The sequence below is a fragment of the Microcaecilia unicolor genome, chromosome 3, assembly GCF_901765095.1.
Source record: "Microcaecilia unicolor chromosome 3, aMicUni1.1, whole genome shotgun sequence".
Lineage (NCBI taxonomy): Eukaryota > Metazoa > Chordata > Amphibia > Gymnophiona > Siphonopidae > Microcaecilia > Microcaecilia unicolor.
This window is the reverse complement of record NC_044033.1, coordinates 36663448-36691113: the sequence shown is the minus strand read 5'-3', so window position 1 is coordinate 36691113 and position 27666 is coordinate 36663448. Positions and strand designations below refer to the sequence as shown.

The 27666-nt window shown below is 43.9% G+C and overlaps 1 protein-coding gene across 2 annotated transcripts in view; it reads left to right on the top strand.

The window, feature by feature from the left end:
* Positions 1–27666, top strand: part of LOC115465396 (follicle-stimulating hormone receptor-like) — a 355843-nt gene that overhangs the window by 189984 nt on the left and 138193 nt on the right. For both annotated transcript variants that reach the window (XM_030195840.1, XM_030195839.1), the window contains exon 2: positions 14764–14835. In XM_030195840.1, the coding sequence (XP_030051700.1) occupies positions 14764–14835 (72 nt within the window). The remainder of the gene's footprint in view (positions 1–14763; positions 14836–27666) is intronic.

Sequence of the window (27666 nt, the reverse complement as noted above, 5' to 3'; positions counted from 1 at the left end):
TATTGTCCTGCCTGCACTAATGTTCTTATATAGGATGATTTGTTGCCCTCCTCAGTGTGATAACCATTCCCACTTCCCAGGTCCATCATACCAAGGTTGCTGCATAATTAACAAAGGAGCAGATAGAGTCCCCCAGATATTCAAAGGCATTTAAAATGCCTCATAACCGGCTATCCAGCTATCTCCTGCTAAATATTACTGGTTAGCAGCTATCTGCTGATTTTCAGGCCCAGTTTAGCAGTTATGGGGTCTTTTTACTAAGGTGCCCTGAAAAATGGCCTGAAGTAGTGTAGGCGCTGGTTTCGGGTGCGTGCTTATCCATTTTTGAACAATGGTGTACCTCCCATTTTAACTCTTTTATTTCTGTATAAATATGTGAGCCCTCCTGGAATATAGAAATACCTACTGTACTTGAATTTATAAGACACCAAGCGCGGTGGCAATTGTAATGAATTACCTTTAGGTACAGGAAGGCTCACAATAACATATAAAGGAATTAAGGTGGGAATTATACCTGGGTGCTGTTGTTTAAAATCCACTGCACTGACTGCTAGGCTGCCCTTCTGCTCTGTAGGGATATAAGACGCTTTTCTGTTTTGAAAATGGCTATCCAGCTTATTTTCAAAGGAGATCGCCGGCCATCTCCTAAACCTGGCCAAATCGGTGTAATCGAAAGCCGATTTTGGCCGGCTTCAACTGCTTTCCATCGCAGAGCCGGCGGAAGTTCAAGGGGGCATGTCGGCAGTGTACCGAAGGAGGGACGGGGGCGTGGTTAAGAGATGGTCAGCTTCGGTCGATAATGGAAAAAAGAAGGCGAACTCTGACGAGCATTCGGCCGGCTTCACTTGGTCCATTTATTTTTAGGACCAAGCCTCCAAAAAGTGCCCCAAATGACCAGAGGACCATCGGAGGGAATCGGGGATCACCTCCCCTTACTCCTCCAGTGGTCACCAACCCCCTCCCACCCAAAAAAAGATTAAAAATTATTTTTTGCCAGCCTTTATGCCAGCCTGAAATGTCATACCCAGCTCCATGACAGCAGTATGAAGGTCCCTGGAGCAGTTTTTAGTGGGTGCAGTGTACTTCAGGCAGGTGGACCCAGGCCCATCCTCCCCCCACCTGTTACACTTGTGGTCGTAAATGGGAGTTCTCCAAACCCCCCCGAAAACCCACTGTACCCATATGTAGGTGCCCCCCTTCACCCATAAGGGCTATGGTAATGCTGTACAGTTGTGGGGAGTGGGTTTTGGGGGGATTTGGGGGCTCAGCACACAAGGTAAGGGAGGTATGCACTTGGGAGCAATTTTTGAAGTCCACTGCAGTGCCTCCTAGGGTGCCCAGTTGGTGTCCTGGCATGTGAGGGGGACCAGTGCACTACAAATGCTGGCTCCTCCCACGACCAAATGCCTTGGATTTGGCCGGGTTTGAGATGGCCGGCATCAGTTTCCATTATCGGCGAAAACCAATGCTGGACATCTCAAACCCTGCCATCTCTGACATTTGGCCGGCCCCAACCGTATTATCGAAACGAAAGATGGCCGGCCATCTTTTTCGATAATAAGGTTTGGAACTGCTCTTTGCGGCACCAGCCATATAGATGGCCGCCCATATAGATGGCCGGCGCCGTTTGTTTATGCCCCTCTACATCACCCGCTTGAATTTTGGACATTTTTAGCAAAACGTTCAAAGTTGGACTTAGACGTCATATTGAAAATGTCCCTCTCTATCACATAAGTGAAATGAAATGGTAGGTCGACATATGGACGTATAGATAGATATAGATTATGTCATCAACTTGTCAGCTCTGTGGTTCTGAAAATTTGATTATTCCTAGAGCTTTTGGTTATGCCCTCAGAAAGCCCCCAAATGGCCCTCATGTTACATGTTTATCTCTAGCACTCAGAAACAATATTTGTATAACTGGCAGTTGTTCGAAAATCCATTTAGTGTGGATAGCCACAGTTAAATGCAAAATGAACCGCTTTATATCAAACATATAAATGGCAAGTGACCGACTCACCTGCAAATGCGCAGTAGAGACTTCCCTCTCTGTCCCGCCCTCGCGTCAACGTGATGACGTCAGAGGGCGGAACAGAGAGGGAAACGGAGTCGGGCATGCTGCCATTGCCGCTGGAGCCTGGGAAGTTAAAAAGAACAAACATCGCCAGCGCACCAACCTCCAACCCACCCATCCCGGATGTCGTCGTCGCCGCTGCTGCTCCCGCCCCCCTCTGTATCGGGCCCCCGGCACTGACATGAGAGCAGGCATCAGCGCTTTCACACGGAGGCACACCCACAAGATGAGACGCCGCTACCCTCCTCCTCCCCATGAGGGCCGCAACACCCAAAACAAAGTAACACGATACCGACGCAACCCTGCCCCCCCTCCGATGCCAGCACCGCCGAAGAACGTCCGACCCGCCCCTCATCTTCAGAAAACCCAACCAGAAGAGACGCCGACAACAACGGTGGTACCGCCCCCCCCCCCCCCCCCCCAGCGAAAAACTGAAAAGAAAGCTCGGGGAAGGAGAAAACCGGTCTTTTTTCCAGCCTGTCAGGTTAATTTTTTATTCACATGGCAGCAGAACAAGGGGGAAAGATTATTTTTTTCTTTTCTGCATATCTGAAGGAGGTGTAACTAAAGCGGAGGGAGGGTTGGAGAGAAATTGCGATAGGACAAAAATCATTCACCAGCACAGCAAGGGGAGGACACCAGTTAAAGAGAGAGAGAGAGAGAGAGAGAGGAGTACCCCTTCATCTACACCCCCCCCCCCCCCCGTCATTCACAGACACAATCTTTCACACACACACAAGCTGACACATTAGCTCTGTCTGCTAACCTCCCCCTCCCTCCGACAGAGGCAAGGAACACCCCCTCTACGACTTTGCAACCCCCTTCTGTCATTCTGACACACACTCGCTCCCACACTCCCAGTTACCACCCCCTCTCTCACACACATACACAAGATCTGTCTCTGTGACACACACTCATGCAGCCTTCCAGTTTGCCAACCCCGCCACTCCTCTGTCAATGTCACACTGATACAGCACACCTATAAACCACACACCAAACCCCCCCCCCACAACCCCTACCACTTCACCACCCCTACCACTTCACCACCCCGCCCCCCCCCCTCTCATTCTGATACATACACACAATCTCTACAACTTTGCCACTCTCGCCCCCCGTCACTCTCACACACACACTGATGCAGCTCAACCCCACCCCTGTCATTCTGACTCACACACACTCGATCCCACACTCCCAGTTACCCCCCTCACTTACACACATACACACGATCTGTCTCTGTGAGGTGAGAATTATCACATTTTGCAAAAAAAAAAATCTTGCCCGTTTTAACGTCAGAGGGCGGAACAGGGAAACGGAGTAGGACTGTCGGACGCTGCCACTGGAGCCTGGAAACGAACATCGAGCGCACCAACCTTCAGCCCCCCTCCGTATCGGGCCCCCTGCACTGACCTGACAGCGCCTTTCACCTCTGTGTGGAACATGGAGGTGAGAGGTGCTGTCAGGTCATTGCAGGGGGCGGCGGCGAGGAGAGTAGCTGGAAATCTCGCCCGTTTTTACGGGCTTAACGGCTAGTATTTACATGAAGCATGAGTCTTTGAATATTGACCTCACTAAATACTGCTACTTAGTATAAAGGCCCATTAGTCAGCCTTTATTTCCCAGAAATAAGCAGTCTTCTGTGGTCTTATGTCTTTGTTGTGTTCTATAGGCTTAGGTCATATAAATGTTTCAGGGCATATTTATAGAAGCTTATGAAATGATTGAATATATAATCAACACCAATAAAGGTCTAAAGAAAAACTCTCTTCTCCAATTTCATTTTGTCCTTTCTCTTTCTGCTTCTCTCCTTTTTCTTGGCTCAGTAATAACCCATTTATAATCTACAGTATAGAAATTCTGTTTGATTGTAACTTGATTGAAAGAGAACAGATTGTGCAATTTCACTTCACAGCAGAAGTCAAATTTGGAATAGATTTTAAGGAGCAGCTGATCTCACATTATGTCATGTTGTCATGGTTAGAATACAGGGGTCCTTTTACTACGCTGTGGTAAAATGTGGCCTTAGCATACCCTTAAGCTGGTCTTTCCTGTGCACTAAGGTCACTTTACCGCAGCTAGAAAATGGCTGATTTTCCATATTACCCAATTAATGGCCATGTGGTAATGTTTGAAATATACTCTACGAATGGAGAATTTATTCCGTTATGAAATAGCCTTTACTCAATATCCAAAGTAGAAGAATGTGAAATATCTTCACAAGGAATCACTCTATTTAATCAAATATTCCAAAATCCTATAAATTCTGAGGAAAAAGAGCCTTAGTCCACGCTGGATGAGTTTCTTTGGTGAGTCAGAAAGTATCACTGACCACTTTCAGCTACTTTCTATTATTGGCTCTAAACCTCCCCCCTCCAAATAATAGATTCTCAATTCTAATTATGGGGTTTTTTTTGTGTCTTTTTTTCCTTTGTCTTTCTATAAATAGTCAGCTTTTTTTAAAGGCTCCCCTTTTGTGTGGGTTTTACCTTGGTCACCTGTGAGTCAGAGGATAAGGCATGTTCCTTGATTTTTAAGGCTTTGGTAGGTGTTGGACCATTTTTTCTTCCCCTGGTTTTTGTTTGATTTAGCTCACTGTGGAAGTTACAATTGGTGCAGACTGAAGACATTTCTTAGTTGCTTCTAACTAATGGTTTTGAATATTGGATTTACCAGGGGTTGGGTCCTTGTATCTCCTCTTCAAACTACCATTCTTAGGTTTATGGGTGCCTACTTTGGAGTAGGGGCTCAGGAGTCCAGTGTGGGGCTTGGTGCTATAGTTGTCCCTGAGGAGATTGATTTGTCGCTCAACAGAAAACCTAGGCAGTTACCTTTTATGCTGGTGGAGTTAAATCAATTGCTGACAGGCTTGGTGAGTCTGGTATCAGTGGTTGGTTCTGCTCAGTGTTGTTTTTCTAGTAAAAAAGGTGCCGGTACTCAAATGCTAGGCCACCCTTCAGGAGTGGGGTAATCACTGAGGGACCCACCCCATAATAGCCAGGCCACCTGCAACCAGTCATAGAATTGGTGTGTAGAGCCTGAGCTCTTTCATTAAAACTTGGGTTCCATGGGTCAATTTTAGCAGACAATGGAAAAGGTGCTGGTACTCAGTACCCCCCAAGTACCCCCTCATAAAAAGCCCTGGTTCTGCTACTGAGGGCTCCACTGAGGGTTTATACAGTTAGACCCTGAAAAGAGATGGTGGAGAAATTGGTGAATGACAGGATGGAAACAGCATGCTAACTAACCCCCAAGAGTTAATAGACATATGTATATTTGGATTACACATTCCTACTTGATTTTTACCTCTGGTAAACACTAAGGGCCCTGTTTACTAAGCCGTGCTATAGCATTTTTAGCACGTGCTAAAAATTAGCACGCGCTAACGCTAGAGACACCATGGGTGTTTCCAGTGTTAGCGCATGCTAATTTTTAGTGCTCGTTAAAAATGCTAGTGCACCTTAGTAAACAGGGCCCTAAGGGACCTTTTTACCAAACAGTGGTAAACAGTGGCCTAGCATGCCCTACGTGGACCTTTCCCCAAGTGCTAAGCCAAATTGTACCACTGAGGTAAAATGGCCGAATTTCCTATTTTTTTGTATTACTCACCATATGCTAATTTTGCCATTAGCCTGTGGCCATTAAAACAAATTGACCCATTATGTAGGCAATAAAGTATGGTTAGTTTTAAAACTTACTTCACCTTGAGTGCAAAACATAATGTGTAGTAAGAGCAAAGCCTGTGCGGTAAGTGCCTAGTAGTTAGTGTAGCAGGCTTTGATCCTGGTGAACTGGGTTCAATTCCCACTGCTGCTCCTTGAGACTCTGGGCAAGTCACTTAACCTTCCATTGCCCTAGGTCCAAAATAGAATATGTAAACCACTTTGATTGTAACCACAGAAAGGTGGTATATCAAGTCCCATCCCCATCCCCTTTCCCTGCAATTACTGCACGGAGAAGGCACTTACCGCATGGTAAATGCATCAGAAGAAGGTGTAGGTGCATCAGTGTTATCTGCCATTGCATGTACATCAATTTTCACCTTCTCAACCCAAAGCACATGGTCAAGGCCTTGCCCTCTACCCCAGCCTCTCCCCCAACCCAAAGCACATGGTCAAGGCCTTGCCCTCTACCCCAGCCTCTCCCCCAACCCAAAGCACATGGTCAAGGCCTTGCCCTCTACCCCAGCCTCTCCCCCAACCCAAAGCACATGGTCAAGGCCTTGCCCTCTACCCCAGCCTCTCCCCCAACCCAAAGCACATGGTCAAGCCTCAACCCTCCACTTCAACCCCAGATACCTACTAAAGAAACCAACCAATTAGTGAGATTGAATGGCGGTTGTTAGTGTTTGATTGTGCAAAGGCATCATGAGTTCCCTTTGATCTAAAAGATGTTCATAACAGGAGAATTCTAACCGGTTACACATGATTTTTCAAGTGATATTAAGCAACGCGTCTAGTGAGTGAAACGCAGCAGGTAAAGTTTGGGATCTTTTTCTTCCATATACCATTAATTCATTTGTTTAAGGTTTGGGTTTATTATCCAGAGCTGGGCGTGCATTAGTTTCTATGAAGTGTACCGCCCCATTTTAGAAAGGATGTAGACGTGGGAAATCAGACATGCAGGTCAGTGTCTCTCAAGTTTCACTGGTATTTTAGAACAAAATCTGCTGACGTAGAGGCTGTCCTAAAATGTAGGAGAAGTGGAGGTTTGTGCACTGAGTGAGGATGATATGAACATCCATTTTAGAAAAAGAAAGTCAAAATTTTGCATGGGTTGAAAACCAGCACATATACATATTTGTGCTGACGCATGCCTATTCATGTTGTGGAATAGGAACATAAACACGTATGCACCAGTGGGACGCTGTTCAATAGCAGCTGTTTATCCAATCTTAAAACTGCTTGGTAGCAGGTGTATCGCCCAACTTTTTTTTTTTTTTTTATCATTTATAATTTTTATTAGTTTTATAAACTTAATACAGACATAAACTGTTCAAGTGAAATACAGCCAGGCATAACAATAAAGTTATTACAGAAGAATTATCTTTTCATAACGGAATTTAAACATTGGCTTCATTAGACCTCAATTATTAAGGAAAACAAAGGGGGGCAGGAATTAAGTGAAGATTTTTTAATGCAAACAATGATAAAGAAACTATGGCGTCGTTTTCTCATATTTTGTCTCTAATGTTGTCTAGCTTCTAGGAAGGTCTTAAGCTGATCCGGTATATAGTAAACATATTTTATCTGATTTAACCTTATGACACATTTACACGGATATGCAAGGAGAAAAGAGCCTCCTAAATCCAAAATTTTAGACCTCATAGAAAGAAACTTTTTCCTCTTTTCTTGAGTAGTCTTGGTCACATCAGGGTATAGCCAAATTTTTTGGCCCCCAAACATATGGTTAGCTGATTTAAAATAAAGTCTCATTATTGAATTCAAGTCTTGTTGGAAAACAAAAGAAACTATCAGTGTCCCCCTTTCTGACACATCTTCAAGTGATTGTTCCAATATGGCTGTAACATTTTGCAAGTCAATGGATTTTTCTCCCTCTGTTTTTTTCATAGTAGTCGGAACATAATAAATTTTGTTCAATGGGGGAATAACTTCTTGAGGAAAATTAAGATTTTCTTTCAAAAATCTGGTAAACATGTCCTGTGGAGAAACTCCTAATAGTCTGGGAAAATTAAGCACCCGAAGGTTCAATCTCCTATAAAAATGTTCCATTTGTTCAATTTTCCTTCTTATTTCTGAGTTTTCTTTTATTACAGCCACCTTAAATTCATCTGTTTGTTTAGTCTCTCTCTGCAAGGCCTCTAATTCCAAAGAAACATCTTGTTTAACCATAGCAACAGAGCTCTTCACTTCCTGCATATTCAAGTTCAAAGTTTTTACCTCTTCAGATGACTGCCATAAGGTTTTCTCCATTTCAAGCAATTTCAGCCAGATCTTACCCAGATTCACCTCCGTTTCATCCGCAACTGATGTTATCGCTGCAAATTCAGGTTCCCTACGGGGCTCAGCAGATTCACCCCTTCCGGGTTCCACTGGAAACCCCGCCCGACTCGCTGCAGTTGCTGGGTTGGGAGGGATCTTAGAGCTCGGCGGAGGAGAAAGAGATGTTTCAGCTTCCAGCGTGGAAACCGCTTCACCGGGATCACACGCTAAGGAATCCAACCCGCTTGTGCGAGAAATTGCGGGGAAGAAGTGTTCTAAGCCTCGTTTCGCCGGAGTGGACGTCTCGGTAGGTAGGGGAACCCCCCGAATCGTCGCTTTGCGCTTTGTATGAGGCATATTTTAAATTTTGCGTTTGTATTCGGCAAAAAGAAGCTGGAGCTCACTTGCTACACCACCGCTCACGGCGCCATCTTGACACGCCCCCTGTATCGCCCAACTTTGATCTTTAGGACTCAACGCAAAGTTAAACTCTGGAACTCTTTGCCAGAGGATGTAGTAACAGCGGTTAGATTATCTGGATTTAAAAAAGGTTTGCACAATTTCCTGTAGGAAAAGTCCATAGTCTGCAATTGAGACAGGCATAGGGAAGCCACTGCTTGCCCTGGGATTGGCAGCATGGAATGTTGCCACTATTTGGGATTCTGCCAGGTACTTGTGACCTGGATTGGCCACTGTTGGAAACAGGATACCGGGTTAGATGGACCACTGGTCTGACCCAGTATGGCTATTCTTCTGTTTCACAGAGTAAAGATTTCATTTGATCTTTTAATACATTTATTTTATTGTAAACTATTCATCTTTTTCTAATGTCCTTTACCCTTTTTCACCGTATGACTTAAATTATTGTAAACTGCTTAGACATAGTTTATAGGTAGCACATCCAGTATTAAAAGTGTATTTATAATTGATATTACTGTCAACCCTAGTAAAAAAAATAACAATATTAATAACTGTAGCATTGACTAATGGTTAAAAGTAACAGCCACTTCTCTATCACAACTGGCACCCACATCATCAACCTCTGGAAAACGTAATCACTCTATGGCAGTGGCATAGCTACGTGGGGCCTGGACCCCCGTAGATTTGGCCCTGGACCCCCCCTGCCGACGACCCGCCCAATCCCCCCTCCCGCCACCAACCCGTCATCGCCGTCGCCTGCCTTTGCTGGCGGGGGGTCCCCAACCCCCGCCAGCCGAGGTCCTCTCCTCGGAAAAGGCTTCCTTCTGTTTCTGACGTCTTGCGCGTACAACGTGCGGGACATCAGAAACAGAAGGAAGCCTTTTGCGAGAAGAAGAGGACCTCGGCTGGTGGGGGTTGGGGTCCCCCGCCAGCAAAGGTATGCGACAGCGGGTTGACGGCGGGAGGGGGGTCAAGAGGGTCGGCGGCGGGGGGGGCAAAGTCGGCAATGGCGGGGGGGCGGTGGCGCCGGGGGGAGGTCTAAAATGTGCCCCCGTACCTCGGGCTCTGGACCCCCCTCCCACCAAAGTCTGGCTACGCCCCCTGCTTCTACAGAATAATTGTAAAATACTCATTTACTCTCTCCTTTGCAGTGGTAGTCTCTCCAGAACAGTACTGAAACATACCGAAATTTCAACAGCCAGATCAAGTACGATGATTGAGCAGTTTAAAGCAATTTCTGGATGGTAAAAGAAAGAAATCAAAATTGGCGTCAGCTACTACTTGAAAAGTGAAGAAATAGTCTTTAGAACCTTGCAGTAAAAAATTGTTGAAGTAGATAGTCTTGGTTGATATACAGTATGATATAGATAAGGGGAATGAAAAGAAAGCAAATGTTTTTTTTTTTTTAAAAGGCAGAAGGAAGATGATAAAAATGAAGAATAGTCTATCAGGCGAGTTGTTCAAGCAAAGATGCTTTGGTAAATCAAGATTCAATTAGCTGTCATTCCGTCTGCAGCACTAAATATTAGCGAGACAGAGGAATATTAAAACAACATATCTAGTCTGGCTATGTACAGCATAATAAACCAATAATTGCTTCTTTCAAGTAAGGTGATAATTTAGCTAAGGAAGAGAGGAAATGTGATTCTTATCCCTCATTATTATTATTACACTATTTAATAGACTGCCTTTCGATGTGGATAGCAAAGAGGTTTACAAACATCTCTTAAAGACAGGGAAAGGGCAAAAGTGGTAGAAGCAAGAAGGAAAGGGAGAACCCTTATAGCTAAGTTGAATCCAAACACATTGCTCAGATGCTGAAAGCTCACCTAATTTTAAAAAAAAAGGAGGATTTTAATCTAACCTTGAGAAGGCTCAGTTCTGTGCTGAAGTGGAAAGACATTCCTAATAAAAGAATAAGATATGCAAAACCTAACCAGTTATCTCAAAGGTGCAATCTAGAAAGAGGGGAAGCTGATAAGAAAATTAGAACATAAGCGTAGCCATACTGGGACAGATCGAAGATCTATCAAGCCCAGAATCCTGTTTCCAACAGTGGCCAAGCCAGGTCACAAGTACCTGGCAAGATCCCAAAACCGTACAATACATTTTATGCTGCTTATCTTAGAAATAAGCAGTGGATTTTCCCCCAAGTCCATTTTAATAATGGCTTATGGACTTTTCTTTTAGGAAGCTATCCATACCTTTTTTAAACCCCGCTAAACTAACTAGTTTTACTATATTCTCTGGCAACGAATACCAGAGTTTAAATGCACATTGAGTGAAGAAATATTTTCTCCAATTCTTTTTAAATTTACTATTTTGTAGCTTCATTGTGTGCCCCCTAGTCCTAGTATTTTTGGAAAGAGTAAACAAGCAATTCACATCCACCCGTTCTACTCCGCTCATTATTTTATAGACCTCTATCATATCTCCCCTCAGTCGTCTTTTCGCCAAACTGAAGAGCCCTAGCCACTTTAGCCTTTCCTCATAGGGAAGTCATCTCATCCTCTTTATCATTTTCTTTGCCCTTCTCTGTACCTCTTCTAATTCCCTCTATCTTTTTTGAGATACGGTGACCAGAATTGCACATAGTATTCCAAGTGCTGTCACAACATGGAGTGATACAAAGGCATTATAACATCCTCATTTTTGTTTTCCATTCCTTTCCTAATAATACCTAACATTCTACTTTCTTTCTTAGCCGCCACCGCACACTGAGCAGAGGGTTTCAACGTATCATCAATGATGTCACCTAGATCCCTTTCCTGGTCGATGATTCCTAATGTGGAACCTTACATTGCATAGCTATAATTTGGGTTCCTCTTTCCCACATGCATCACTTTGCACTTGCTCACATTAAATGTCATCTGCCATTTGGATGCCCAGTTTCCCAGTCTCATAAGGTCCTCTTGTAATTTTTCACAATCCTCTTGCGATTTATCAACTTTGAATAACTTTGAGTCATCAGCAAATTTAATTACCTCACTAGTTACTCCCATCTCTAGAACATTTATAAATATGTTAAAAAGCAACGGTCCCAGCATAGACCCCTGGGGAACCCCACTATCCACCCTTCTCCATTGAGAATACTGACCATTTAACCCTACTCTCTGTTTCTATCTTTTAACCTGTTTTTAACCCACAATAGGACTCTACCTCCTATCCCATGACTCTCCAATTTCCTCTGGAATCTTTCATGAGGTACTTTGTCAAATGCCTTTTGAAAATCCAGATACACAATATCAACCGGCACACCTTTATCCATATGTTTGTTCACCCCTTCAAAGAAATGTAATAGATTGGTGAAGCAAGATTTCCCTTCACTAAATCCATGTTGGTTTGTTATTAATCCAAACCCAGCATCCTGTTTCCAACAGAGGCCAATCTAGGTTACAATTACCTGGCAAGATCCCAAAACAGTACAATACATTTTTTTTTTTTTTTTTTGCTGTTTAGCCTAGAAATAAACAGTGGATTTTCCCCAAGTCCATCTTAATAATAGCTTATGGACTTTTCTTTTAGGAAGTTATCCAAACCTTTTTTAAACCCAACAAACCTGCTTTTACCAAATTCTCTGGCAATGAATTTCAGAGTTTAATTACACGTTGTTCTGTGATACATATAAAATGCAGGATGGAAAGTAAGAAATAAGCTAGTCAGCAAAATAATTAGACTGATCTGTATACAGTACTCTATGGGTGGTGATAAGAAATGGTAACGGAATTCAAACATGCGTGGGATAAACATAAAGGAATCCTGTTCCAAGGGAATGGATCCTCAGAAGCTTAGCTGAGATTGGGTGGCAGAGCCGGTGGTGGGAGGCAGGGCTGGTGGTTGGGAGGCGAGGATATTGCTGGGCAGACTTGTACGGTCTGTGCCAGAACCAGTGGTTGGGAGGCGGGGATAGTGCTGGGCTCACTTATACGGTCTGTGCCAGAACCGGTGGTAGGAGGCGGGGCTGGTGGTTGGGAGGCGGGGATAGTGCTGGGCTGACTTATACGGTCTGTTGCCAGAACCGGTGGTGGGAGGCGGGACTGGTGGTTTGGAGGCGGGGATAGTGCTGGGCAGACTTATACGGTCTGTGCCGGGGCTGGTGGTTGGGCGGCGGGGATAGTGCTGGGCAGACTTATACGGTCTGTGCCAGAGCCGGTGGTGGGAGGTGGGACTGGTGGTTTGGAGGCGGGGATAGTGCTGGGCAGACTTATATGGTCTGTGCCAGAACCGGTGGTGGGAGGTGGGGCTGGTGGTTGGGAGGCGGGGATAGTGCTGGGCAGACTTATACGGTCTGTGCCCTGAAAAGGACAGGTACAAATCAAGGTAAGGTATACACAAAAAGTAGCACATATGAGTTTATCTTGTTGGACAGACTGGATGGACCGTGCAGGTCTTTTCTGTCGTCATCTACTATGTATGTTACTATGAATTTAATCCTGTGACCAATTGGTGGAAGCCAAAGATGACTTGCCAAAAGTGTGAGAGACACGATAGAAGTGAGTGCTTCAAGGAGTTTTCTGAATCAGTTGAAATTGTTTTAAGGAAATACCAGGGAAGCTGTTAATGTGTGTTGCACTGGTTAACTTGACTAGTGACCAGAACATGGATTTACCTTGGTGGCATAAGGGGTGTGCAGAGTAAATTCTTCATTTGATTAGTTTCCCACACCATTTTCAGGATTTTTGTAAAAATGTGGTTTTACGGTCAATACCCCCGATATTCAAAACCATTTAGCCAGCCAGGAACGGCACCTGGCTGGTTAAATGGCACTTAGCCGGCTATCCACTGATATTTTCCAGTGTGAGAGGTGTGCCCATAGGCGGAGAGTAGGCATGCCTGTGCTAATCGGGTAGAGTGCGCACATTACTGCGCACAAACCAATTAGTGTGAGAGCCCTTACTGCCTCCTAAATAGCTGGTGGAAAGGCCCCTGTGGTAATGGCCAGGCGCTAATGGGGAAATTAACGAGTGGCCTTTACCAAAAAAAATGATGCAGCAGCCATATTACCGCCATGCTAAAAGTGGAAACAGCGCATAGAAAACCCATGTGCTGACACCTGCGCCGGCCACTTTTTAGGGTGGCTTGGTAAAAGGACCCCAAAGTTAGGATGGTGAAACAGCTGTCCAAACTTCATGTGCCAGCTGGTGCTCAGTTAAATTCTTACTGACCTATAAGTGCATTCACTCTACCGCTCCCCAGTACCTCTCCACTCTTGTCTCTCCCTACGCCCCCCCCCCCCTCGGGTACTCCGTTCTGTGGATAAATCTCTCTCTTGTCTGTCCCCTTCTCCTCTACTGCTAATTCTAGACTCCGTTCCTCTTATCCCGCTGCACCTCACGCCTGGAATAGACTTCCGAGCCTGTATGTCTAGCCCTGTCTTTGGCCGTTTTCAAATCCAGGCTAAAAGCCCACCTCTTTACCGCTGCTTTTGACTCCTAACCACTACTCACTTGCCCTGTACCCTTTTATCCCCACCTCTTTAATTCCCTTACCTCTTAGTTGTTCTGTCTGTTTTGCCTGTCCTATTTAGATTGTGGGCTCTTTGAGCAGGGACTGTCTTTTCATGTATGGTGTACAGCGCTGCGTATGCCTTGCAGTGCCGTAGCGAGGACGGCTGACACCCGGGGCAGGTCGCCGCTGCGCACCCCCCCCCCCCCCCGGGTGCAACACGGCGCACCCCCCCCCCCCCCTCTAAGCGCACCCCCCCCCCCCCCCCGGAGCGCATTCTTACTAGCATAGGAAAGCGGGGAGCGGGCGGGAGGGCTGATCCGCCCCGACTGCACGTCACTGGGAGCTGCGTTGGCTCCACTGGTTCCCTGCTCTCTCTGCCCCGGAACAGGAAGTAACCTGTTCCGGGACAGAGGGAGCAGTGAACCAGCGGAGCCAACACCCCCCCCCCCCCCAGCGGTGTGCACCCGGGGCGGACCGCCCCACCGCCCCCCCTTCCTACGCCACTGATGCCTTGTAGTGTATATAGAAGTGATAAGTAGTAGTAGTAGTAGGTCGGTGGATATACCAGGATTCAATGCAGGGAGCCTCGCATTCCACAATATTGAGTATCCAGGGTACGGCCTCCAGTGAGCTGAATAATCGACCCTATATGTATGATGTATGCACTTTTTGACCACCCAGACCATACCCATAACATGCCACCTTTGAATCTATGAATAGGTCTTTTTCATAGACATGCAACTGTGGCGTAAAAGTTGCAAAATGACCTCCAGAATCTGAAAAGGAAAAATATTTATACACAAGGGCACTGTTATTCAAATACGATGTTTTGCTACTCTGCTATCACTTTTGATACTATAATTGCCATGTTTTCTTTCTTTTTAGGAGATTCATGTTAACCAAGGTGACAGTCATTCCAACGGGAGTTTTCTCTGGACTCGATGTCCTTCAGAAAATGTGCGTATTTTTATCTTTGCCCAAGAAAACAGCAAGTGTGTTGATAAATGTGTTTAGGCAAGCTATAAATATATGCTTCAAATATATATACATACATATATATATATATATATATATATATATATATATATATATATATATATATATATATTGCATTTATATCCCACATTTTCCCACCTATTTGCAGGCTCTATGCCATTTCAGAGTAAAGATACAATTACCTGACTCTTCGTCCCCCTTTCCCTCCCTAAGTTCCCTCCAATTGTACCTACCATACATGTACCTCATTCTACCACAATATTTATTTATTTATTTATTTATTGCATTTGTATCCCACATTTTCCCACCTTTTTGCGGGTTCAGTGTGGCTTACAGTATGAGTTGAATGTTGGAAATACAATTTGTTACAGATAGTTATGGATTACATTATGCATGGTTAAGCGAAACAATTGAGGTGTCGTTAAGGGATGTAATAATGGAACATAGGCATTGCAACTTTGGAAGGAAACAATGGGAACTTAGGGGCGATAAAAAGGCATGAAGGCATATGGTATATATCTTTATGTGAGTAAAGATATGAGTGATGTGATAATACGGGAATGGGAGTTCAGAGGTGAATGTATGATGCATTAGTGAACAGTAAGTGTGGACTTTGTATTCATTCATACCATGTATTTGTTCAGACCGGAATCGGCTAACGCCATTAACGGTTATGTGTAAGCCACATTGAGCCTGCAAAAAGGTGGGAAAATGTGGGATATAAATGTAACAAATAATAATAATAATTTTGTTTGTATTCAGTTATTCAGATGTAGACTTGATTTTGTGTTTTGGATCATTGTCTTACTGCATAACCCAGTTACGCTTCAGCTCATGTTGCGGCTTCTTCAGGAACTCTTGCTGTTAATGCATAGATTGTATCAGTCACCAGTTCTTTGTGAACGCTTTTCTGCAAAAGAAAAAAATTGTTAACTTCAGGAACTTCGCATTCAATTATTTTACCTCAAATCTCACGGTACCCATAACTTCTTGTCGTTTTCTCCCTCAATCAGTTATGGCGCTCATATGTCACACGCCAACTTGACGATATTTGAAGTCTCCTTAACGTCACTTCCTGTGCATGAAAAATTCTTTAAAAAGCAATTTATAATGTTGTTCAAACCAATCGGTTCAAGAAACCTTGGACAAAAAATCTAGACATTTTATGGTGCGCATTGCAGAGATTCAGAGTTTTGTGACTTCTCAGGCGAGTTCTAACTGTGCTTTAGACTTCGTGGTGACTACTTCACTCTTATGGTAAGGTTCAGTATACAGTGAGGTTGAGATTCAAAGGGGCTGGCTGAAATCAAGCCTGGCTGTGTTCAATCAGATGAATCTAATTATCAAATAAATTTGGTCAGTTGGTTGAGTGAGTAACTAAGGGGTCCTTTCACCAAGCTGCTCTAAAAAAGTGGCCTGTGCTGGTGTCAGCACATGGGTTTTCCACACACAGTAGTGCCATTTGAGCATGCAGAAGGCCCGGATTAGGCCTACCGTGCCTTAGCAAATGGGCCTGTAAGAGAGCAATTACTTATTCACATGAGTGATATGGGTTTGGGCTAACTTTGAGGCCCTTTTACTAACTCATAACTTAACGAGCAGTAAGTGCAAAAGCTGTGTGATCAATGAAGGAGGCATACCCAACATTTGTCCTGCATTTACTGCACAGGGTTGACAGATACCGCACTGGCACTGTGCTAATTGCAGTGCTGTACAGAACAGCACTACATGTAATGCGGTGTAGGGTCAGGAAAAATAATGCATTGTCAAAGAGGTGCCCCCCTCCCCCCCCCCACACATACACACACACATCTGTACACACACACACATATCTGTACACAGGACAAAATTGCATGATTTAATTATAGAAGTCTTGCTCTAAATCAGTGGTTCCCAAACCTAGTCCTGGAGGCACCCCAGCCAATCAGATTTTCAAGATCTCCACAATGAATATTCATGAGAGAGATATGCATGCACTGCCTCCACTGCATGTAAATCTATCTCATGAATACTCATTGTGGATATCCTGAAAATCTGACTGGCTGGGGTGCCTCCAGGACCAGGTTTGGGAAACACTGCTCTGTGTACTTAACTTTAAATGAAATCACTTTTCTTGTAGAATCTATCCCCCTGATATTCAAAACTATTTAACCGGCCGGGAACAGCTCCTGGCCAGTTAAATAGCATTAGAGCACCTAACCACAGATATTCAGCTTAAGATAATTGGGGGCCCTTTTACTAAGCCGCGGTTGGCTCTGCCTGCGTGCAGCATGTGCCAAAATGAGACTACCACCAAGCCAGCATGCTCTCCTGGCGGTAATTTCAGATTTGGTGCAAGCTGGATGAATTATTTATTTATTTCCTCCTACACGCACCAGTTCCGGCAGTAGTTGGCACGTGGCGCACTCCAACCGGTCACCGCGTGTGTACCGTGTGAGCCTTTACTGCTAGATCAATGGGTGGCGTTACGGGCTTGGGCCTGTTTTGGGCGCACGCTGGTTTCATTTTTACCCCAGGCCCTTTTCCCATCCCATTAAAAAAAAAACACATTTTTTTTGTAGATGCAGTAAAACCCGGCCCAGTGCACGCCCAATACACGCGCCTACACTACCGCAGGCCACTTTTTCCCATGGCTTAGTAAAAGGACCCCTTGGTTTTTTCCCGCTGAATATCCCGGTTAGCAGCTAGCCTCTAATCGGCTATATCGTGCAACATAGCCAGTTAGGCGTGGATATTCAGTGCCAAACTGACTATGCTGAGCAGTCAAAATAGGCCACTTAAATAGCAGGCCTATCTTTGACTGCTAAAAAGTTAACCTGTTAGTGCTGAATATCGGCATAGCCAGTTAACTTTTTAGCGGCCAAAATAAACCCAGATATTCAATGCCAGTCGCTAGATATGGCCTGGCATTGAATACCCGGGTTTAACACTGGCAGCAGACAGCAAATGTGTTGAATATCCGGCCCCCTAACTCCATATCAAAAGTCATTCTTGCGCAAAAGTCCCAAGTCCCAACAAAGGCCCCTGTTTTTGTTGCTTCACTGTACTAGGGGAACTGGAGACTACAATATCCAAAAACGATCTCGAAGTGGCTTCTCTCCCCATTATAGAAGGCCAAGGTTTGAATTCCACCGATGGTTACACTGCAAGCTAGTGATGTCCAACTGGTCAATCAGTAAAACAAAAATAAATTGGAAAACCATACAATACCATCTCAAGACATGCTACATCCACAATCCGTCATTAATAAAATACATTCCATCACACTGATTGATTTATTACTGATTTCTAGGGAGTTTTCACTTTTGTGTTCTATTTTGCATAGATATAAAACTTATTAAAGAACAATCTCAGTTATATTACCCCCCCCCCCTTAAAATTGTCAGTTTTCTTTCATTGATTTATAAAAGTTCATATTGAAGGTCAAACACCTATTGGATGATAAGGCAGGCCAAGCAACAGAATGGGTAGGATCCTGTTTATAGTCGAAGGTTGTAATGATACAATAGTTCTGATGTTACGAGATGTTGAAAAGGTGGGGGGGGGGAAACGGTGTGGAGCATCCTGTCCACGACAGCGGCCAATCCAGCCTGGCGAGCTTCCCAAACGTACAAACATTCTATACATTTTATTCCTGGAATTGTGGATTTTTCCCAAGTCCATTTAGTAGTGGTTTATGGACTTGTCCTTTAGGAAACCGTCTAGCCCCTTTTTAAACTCTGCTAAGCTAACCGCCTTCACCACGGACATTTATCAGGAAAGGACAGACAAAGTGGTAAGAGTTGACATTTAATTTTGAGTTCAGTGTTAGTCAATCCCTTCCAATGCTGGATTTTGTTATTTGGTAATATTGCCAAAAACTTTGAAGACACTGGATTATGGAATGAGTTACAAAGTGTGCTGCAAACTGTTTGTTTGTTTGTTTATTTGTAATTAACTCCCAAGCCATTTGTAAAATCGCTGCCTGAATGTGAAGATTGCGGGTACCTGCAGTGCATGTGACAAAAGGTTGATTTATGGTAAAGCTAAGACATTTCCTATGGAAATACGATCAATTTAAAATAATTCAATGTCCTAGAAAATTGTTTGTAACAAAGTGCTTTTAAAATACGAGTGTGATACATATGTAAATTAGAGCAATTAATGCCTCTTATGGGATGGTATATGCAGATGAGAAAGCAGCATGAGACAAAATGTGCAATAGTTCACAAAGCATAAATATAAAATGGATTTGAAGTATTGATGATAACAACATAAGGACAAACATTTATATACCATATATGGAGGCACCTTAACGCAATACCATTTGTAATTTTGTTACCCGGAAATGGCAACCGCCATTACAGCAAATGTAAGCCACATTGAGCCTGCAAATTGGTGGGAAAATGTGGGATACAAATGCTACAAATAAATAAATAAATAAAATATATACAGACTTCATTGTTTAGATGCTGTTTTATATATACCCAGAGCAAAAAAAAAAAAAAATTTAAAAGACGTGGAAATTTCTGATGAAGGTTAGATATTTCAGGAGCTGCTGAATATACCTCAATGAAGGCAGGGGTGGGACTGGATTGATCTTTAAGAATCAAAGGGAGAAGTTATCAATGAGAGCTACCATAAAGATATGTTAATTTACTGTTTTTCCTAGTTATTATCAGGGGCGAAGCCAGACTTTGGCGGGAGGGGGGTCTAGAGCCTGAGGTGAGGGGGCACATTTTAGCCCCCCCCCCCCCGGCACCGCCAACCACCCTGCCACTTTTGACCCCTCCCGGTGCCGCCGCCCCTCCCCCATCCCTTTCGACCCCTTCTCCCGCCACCGCCAACCCTTCCCCTGCCACCAGGTACCTTTGCTGGCGAGGAGTCCCCAACCCCTGACAGCCGAAGTCCTCTTCAGGGCCGGTCTCCGGCGCGTTGCTTATCTGGATTCTGTTTCTATGAGTCCTGACGTCCTGCATGTTCCTACAGCGCTGAAGAGGACTTCGGCTGGCGGGGGTTGGGGACTTCCCGCCAGCAAAGGTACCTGATGGCGGCACCGGGGGAGAGCTGGCGGCGGAAGGAGGGGGGGTCGAATGTGGTGGGGGAGGGTCGGCAGCAGGGGGGCCAGGGCTAAATCTGTGGGGGCCCATGCCCCCGTGGCCCCACCTAGCTACGCCCCTGGTTATTATTAACTAGAGGGTGTGTCCACTATAGGGCGTCAAGCCCTAATGTTACGTAGGGCTAGATTGTATATATATGATGCCTGAAAACTCTTCGCAGAATAAATTTCCGCCTAAGCGTAGTCTGTAGGCGATGCCTATATTTAGATGCAGTATATAAAATCCGATTAGTTGATATCACGGCGCTTAAAACTTTGGATATCTATTTACGCCAAGGGAAATGTGGCATAAATACCAGCACATAGATTTAGGCGCAAGGGGGCATACTCTATAACAACTTGCATACATTTTGGAATGTCTACGAAACACCTATTTCCCCACCCATAACCATGCCCCTTAGAATTTAGGTGCAGTGTGTTACAGGATACGCTTAGCAAGTTGTGCACGTAAATTCTAATTATTGCCAATTAGTGCTCATTATTGCTCATTAAGACCTGTTATCCACGCTGATTAGCTTCTTAAGCCAATTAAATAGTGCACGTTGTTTGTAGAATATGCCTGGACTTTGGCACGGAATACTAGCCACAATATATAGAATCCAGGGGTTAGTGTACATGAAAGTGTTTACTGCAAAGTGCATTAAAGCATTTTATGGTATGTAACCATTTTGCATGCGCTAAGCATGACTAACAAGCAGGAAACAGACCTGTGTCTAAATTTGTGGTAAATACTCGCCTTGATACAGCGATTTTTTGGCGAAACTGAGGCCTGAGTCGTGACACTTCTTTATCTATACCTGCATGCTTAAAAGTTAAGTTCAACTTGTTTTTATTAGTTCTTTTGATATGGATCCCCTCCTTTTTTGATTTTGTGGATTCTTTTAGTATCCTTTACCTTTTGAAACACAAGGGTTTTCCTGTCTGTGATGAGAACCCCCTCCGATGTTAGAAGAGCACTACGGCTCTCAATGTGAAGCCTTGTATATATATAGGCTGGAGGTTGGGGAATTCTGAGGCTTTTCCCTTGTTGTATTTTCAAAATTAGAACGGATACACTCCACAGAATCTTTAATGGGATAGATTCAAGTGTTTTTTTCTGTGCCACAGCTATTATGAGAGCTTTCTTCTTTTTTTGATTACTTGGTAGTATTGCTCTCTTTCTCTTTTGTGATATACGTTTGACAAGGTACCTCATGAAAGGCTACAGAGGAAATTGGAGGGTCATGGGATAGGAGGAAAAGTCCTATTGTGGATTAAAAACTGGTTGAAGGATAGGAAACAGAGTGTGGGGTTAAATGGGCAGTATTCACAATAGAGAAGGGTAGTTAGTGGGGTTCCTCAGGAGTCTGTGCTAGGACCGCTGCTTTTTAATATATTTATAAATGATTTAGAGATGGCAGTAACTAGCGAGGTAATTAAATTTGCTGATGACACAAAGTTATTCAAAGTCGTTAAATCGCGACAGGATTGTGAAAAATTACAAGAGGACCTTACGAGACTGGGAGACTGGGCGGCTAAATGGCAGATGATGTTTAATGTGAGCAAGTGCAAGGTGATGCATGTGGGAAAAAAGAACCCGAATTATAGCTACGTCATGCAAGGTTCCACGTTAGGAGTTACGGACCAAGAAAGGGATCTGGGTGTCGTCGTCAATAATACACTGAAACCGTCTGCTCAGTGTGCTGTTGCGGCTCGGAAAGCGAATAGATTGTTGGGTATTATTAGGAAAGATATGGAAAACAGGTGTGAGCATGTTATAATGCCATTATATCGCTCCATGTTGCGACCGCACCTTGAGTATTGCGTTCAATTCTGGTCGCCGCATCTCAAGAAAGATATAGCAAATTGGAAAAGGTGCAGCGAAGGGCGATTAAAATGATAGCGGGGATGTGACGACTTCCCTATGAAGAAATACAAAGGAGGCTAGGGCTTTTAAGCTTGGAGAAGAGACGGCTGAGGGGGACATGATAGAGGTATATAAAATAATGAGTGGAGTGAACAGGTGAATGTGAAGCGTCTGTTCACGCTTTCCAAAAATACTAGGACTAGGGGGCATGCGATGAAACTACAGTGTAGTAAATTTAAAACAAATCAGAGAAAATATTTCTTCACCCAACGCATAATTAAACTCTGGAATTCATTGCCGGAGAACGTGGTGAAGGCGGTTAGCTTGGCAGAGTTTAAAAAGGGGTTGGACGGTTTCCTAAAGGACAAGTCCATAAATCGCTACTAAATGGACTTGGGAAAAATCCACAATTCCAGGAATAACATGTATAGAATGTTTGTACGTTTGGGAAGCTCACCAGGTGCCCTTGGCCTGGATTGGCCACTGTCGTGGACAGGATGCTGGGCTCGATGGACCCTTGGTCTTTTCCCAGTGTGGCATTACTTATGTACTTATATTTTTGCATCCATTTTTACAGGATTTTGTCGGGACAGAGAATGGCCATGGATGCGCTATTCAGCTATGTGTCAACATTTGCATGTACTAACTGGTTAGCACGTGCATAATGCAGGAGCCCTTACTATCTTCTACATAGGAGATGATAACTGCTCCCGTGTCAATTTTTTTTCAGAGTGTGCACACTAATGCAAACAGCGCATGACCTGAAAAAGAAATACCTAGAAATGCCCTATTTTCTGGGTGCACTGAGTAGAGAGGTGTGATAGCCGTGTTAGTCCACTTTTAAAGGTAATCAACAGAAATAAAACAAAATAAAACATGGAAAAGAAAATAAGAAGATACCTTTTTATTGGACATAACTTAATACATTTCTTGATTTGCTTTCGAAGGTTGCCCTTCTTCGTCAGATCAGAAATAAGCAAATGTTGGTAGATGACAGTATATATATAAGTGAACCTGGAAACTGGTGCACTGGAAATGGGTTTAATATGTTTGAAAGTCTCACATTAGCATATGCTAAGCCCATTTCCCAGAATCCTTAGGGCCCTGTTTACTAAGCTGCGCTAGCGTTTTTAGCGCGCAGGAAGATGCCAAGGTACAGGTAGAGGGGTAAAGTAACCAAATATTGATACGGGGACTCCGGGTCAACAGTGCCTAGACTATGCATTCATTTGAAACACGAGAAATGTCTTTAGCCTGAAAAAAAAAACAGGGGAAAAAGAACAAATTTCATTTTTTTTCTGTTGTCATGAATGTGCACAGTCTCTGCAACTAATGCATACTGTTTCCAGAGAGAACACACTCTTCATAAATAATGCACCCTCTTAGTAAAGAGTTCACACTATTTGCAAAAAGCATATACTGTTTTTCAGTAGGGTTCCAGGAAACAGGTTGGAAAACAGTCTGCTAGTCCCAAAAGGATAGAGTACGTGGAAACAGGTGCAATTGATGGATGATAAAATAAACTTTATTGTAAAACCAAAATAAAATCTCCCAACACAACCGTGTTTCACCCAGAAGGGGATGCTTCAGGGGCACACGCTTACCTTGTAATGTAAGTCATTCACTATTACTACTACTACTATTTAACATTTCTAAAGCGCTACTAGGATTACGCAGCGCTGTACAATTTAACATGGAAAGACAGTCCCTGCTCAAAGAGCTTACAATCTAAAAGACAGGTGTACGATCTAAGCTTACAATCTAGAAGACAGGTGTACAATCAAGAGATAATCTAAACAATCTAAAGATAAGTGTGCAGTCAACGGACAAGTGTAGAGTCCGTCTGATAGGGCATACTATATCATTCACCTCCCCTGAGGCATTACACATAGTCTGGGATAATAGCATTTTAATATTTGAAATCAATATCTTGGATACATCAACCTTCCTTCTCCTGTTTCTATTACCATTTCTATGAATATCCTTTCCAAGAATTACATTTCCCATGTTATTTCCCATAACGATCTGACTTCCTAATTATTCCAATCACAGCTATTAAAGAACCCTCCTATCTGTTCATCCTAATTACATCCTCAAGACTGAATATTATATCTTGTCCTGATATCATTATGTTATGTTATGTTGATCTTTCAATCCATTTCCAATCCAATATGATTAATTATGCACTCTTATTTGTAATAATTGTAAACTTATTATTCCGTTAATATGATTGCTATGATATTCTATGTACCCATCTGTATCTATATTCTGAAATTCTTATCCTATAATGTGTACATGTTGCTATAACATTTTGTAAGCCACATTGAGCCTGCAAATAGGTGGGGAAATGTGGGATACAAGTGCAGCAAATAAATAAATAAATAAATAGAATTTCAGTTGAATGTTCATCCCTATATACATAAGTACATAAGTACATAAGTAGTGCCATACTGGGAAAGACCAAAGGTCCATCTAGCCCAGCATCCTGTCACTGACAGTGGCCAATCCAGGTCAAGGGCACCTGGCACGCTCCCCAAACGTAAAAACATTCCAGACAAGTTATACCTAAAAATGCGGAATTTTTCCAAGTTCATTTAATAGCGGTCTATGGACTTGTCCTTTAGGAATCTATCTAACCCCTTTTTAAACTCCGTCAAGCTAACCGCCCGTACCACGTTCTCCGGCAACGAATTCCAGAGTCTAATTACACGTTGGGTGAAGAAAAATTTTCTCCGATTCGTTTTAAATTTACCACACTGTAGCTTCAACTCATGCCCTCTAGTCCTAGTATTTTTGGATAGCGTGAACAGTCGCTTCACATCCACCCGATCCATTCCACTCATTATTTTATACACTTCTATCATATCTCCCCTCAGCCGTCTCTTCTCCAAGCTGAAAAGCCCTAGCCTTCTCAGCCTCTCTTCATAGGAAAGTCGTCCCATCCCCACTATCATTTTCGTCGCCCTTCGCTGTACCTTTTCCAATTCTACTATATCTTTTTTGAGATACGGAGACCAGTACTGAACACAATACTCCAGGTGCGGTCGCACCATGGAGCGATACAACGGCATTATAACATCCGCACACCTGGACTCCATACCCTTCCTAATAACACCCAACATTCTATTCGCTTTCCTAGCCGCAGCAGCACACTGAGCAGAAGGTTTCAGCGTATCATCGACGACGACACCCAGATCCCTTTCTTGATCCGTAACTCCTAACGCGGAACCTTGCAAGACGTAGCTATAATTCGGGTTCCTCTTACCCACATGCATCACTTTGCACTTGTCAACATTGAACTTCATCTGCCACTTGCACGCCCATTCTCCCAGTCTCGCAAGGTCCTCCTGTAATCGTTCACATTCCTCCTGCGACTTGACGACCCTGAATAATTTTGTGTCATCGGCGAATTTAATTACCTCACTAGTTATTCCCATCTCTAGGTCATTTATAAATACATTAAAAAGCAACAGACCCAGCACAGACCCCTGCGGGACCCCACTAACTACCCTCCTCCACTGAGAATACTGGCCACGCAATCCTACTCTCTGCTTCCTATCTTTCAACCAGTTCTTAATCCATAATAATACCCTACCTCCGATTCCATGACTCTGCAATTTCTTCAGGAGTCTTTCGTGCGGCACTTTGTCAAACGCCTTCTGAAAATCCAGATATACAATATCAACCGGCTCCCCATTGTCCACATGTTTGCTTACCCCCTCAAAAAAATGCATTAGATTGGTGAGGCAAGACTTCCCTTCACTAAATCCGTGCTGACTTTGTCTCATCAGTCCATGTTTTTGTATATGCTCTGCAATTTTATTCTTAATAATAGCCTCCACCATCTTGCCCGGCACCGACGTCAGACTCACCGGTCTATAATTTCCCGGATCTCCTCTGGAACCCTTCTTAAAAATCGGAGTAACATTGGCTACCCTCCAGTCTTCCGGTACTACACTCGATTTTAGGGACAGATTGCATATTTCTAATAGTAGCTCCGCAAGTTCATTTTTTAGTTCTATTAATACTCTGGGATGAATACCATCAGGTCCCGGTGATTTACTACTCTTCAGCTTGCTGAACTGACCCATTACATCCTCCAAGGTTACAGAGAATTTGTTTAGTTTCTCCGACTCCCCCGCTTCAAATATTCTTTCCGGCACCGGTGTCCCCCCCAAATCCTCCTCGGTGAAGACCGAAGCAAAGAATTCATTTAATTTCTCCGCTACGGCTTTGTCCTCCTTGATCGCCCCTTTAACACCATTTTCGTCCAGCGGCCCAACCGACTCTTTGGCCGGTTTCCTGCTTTTAATGTATCTAAAAAAATTTTTACTATGTATTTTTGCTTCCAACGCTAATTTCTTCTCAAAGTCCTTTTTTGCCCTCCTTATCTCCGCTTTGCATTTGGCTTGGCATTCCTTATGATCTATCCTGTTACTTTCAGTTGGTTCTCTTCTCCACTTTCTGAAGGATTGTTTTTTGGCTCTAATGATTTCCTTTATCTTACTGTTTAGCCACGCCGGCTGACGTTTAGTCTTTTTTCCCTTTTTTCTAATACGTGGAATATATTTGTCCTGAACCTCCAGGATGGTGTTTTTAAACAGCATCCACGCCTGATGCAAGTTTTTTACTCTGCGAGCTGCTCCTTTCAGTCTTTTTTTCACCATTTTTCTCATTTTGTCGTAATCACCTTTTCTATAGTTAAACGCTAGCGTACTTGATTTCCTAGTTTCACTTCCTTCAATGCCAATATCAAAACCGATCATATTATGATCACTGTTATCAAGCGGCCCTCGTATCGTTACCCCCTGCACTAGATCATGAGCACCACTAAGGACTAAGTCTAGTATTTTTCCTTCTCTTGTCGGCTCCTGAACTAGCTGTTCCATGAAGCTGTCCTTGATTTCATCAAGAAATCTTATGTCCCTTGCGTGTACAGATGTTACATTAACCCAGTCTATATGCGGGTAATTGAAATCCCCCATTATTATATATATAGCTGCATACTGTTCTTCCCCCGCCAGATGGATTCCAACTGGCTAATTTGTCTACTTCCCCGGCCCTACTACCACCACCTCTTCTCTGCAGCTGGGAAGTGCTTCAATTAAGTCAGTGAGTCTAACTCCCTTTCAGGTTTCTTAACTACCTACCTGCATTGTAGCAGCTCATTAATACAGCATTCAAATAAACTAACATATAGTCCTGGATACTGGAAAAACAGGATTGAATTGGGATATACACTGGAAAGGGAGATAGCACCCTAAGCTTCAAATGAAGTTTCTCAATTGTGGGCAGATGATATCATCTGACATGGGCTTGTTGCTACTGAGCCTAGTAGATTGTTCAAAAAATCTTCTTTGCACATCCTCTAAAAAGCAACCACCAATGTGTGGTGCCCTAAACATAGGAGCCAACTTTCAAAATGATTGGGAGTGCTGAAATTTTTCTTTTTTTTTTTTTACAAGTAGTACATTCCCCCCTGCCCTCCCCCTGTCCCCCCTCCCTCTTCCCCGCCCCCTCCCCTCCCTCCCCTCCCTTCCCTCTCCTCCCCTCCCTCCAAGTTCCAGGTTCCCCTCCCTGCCTCCCTCCGAGTTCCAGGCCCCCCTTTCCAAGTTCCAGGCCCCCTCCCTCCCTCCGAGCCAGGCCCCTGCCCTCCCTCCATCTGAGTTCCAGGTCCCCCTCCCTCCCTCCAAGTTCCAGCCCCTCCCTCCGAGTTCTAGGCCCCCTCTATCGGGGCTCCGTCCAGGCCTTCCCTCCCTCCGAGTTCCGAATTTTAAAAGTCATCTTACCTCTGGGTCTCAGCGGCAGCAGACAGTGTAAGGCTTGCAGGCTCGGCGCGTCAGCCTTC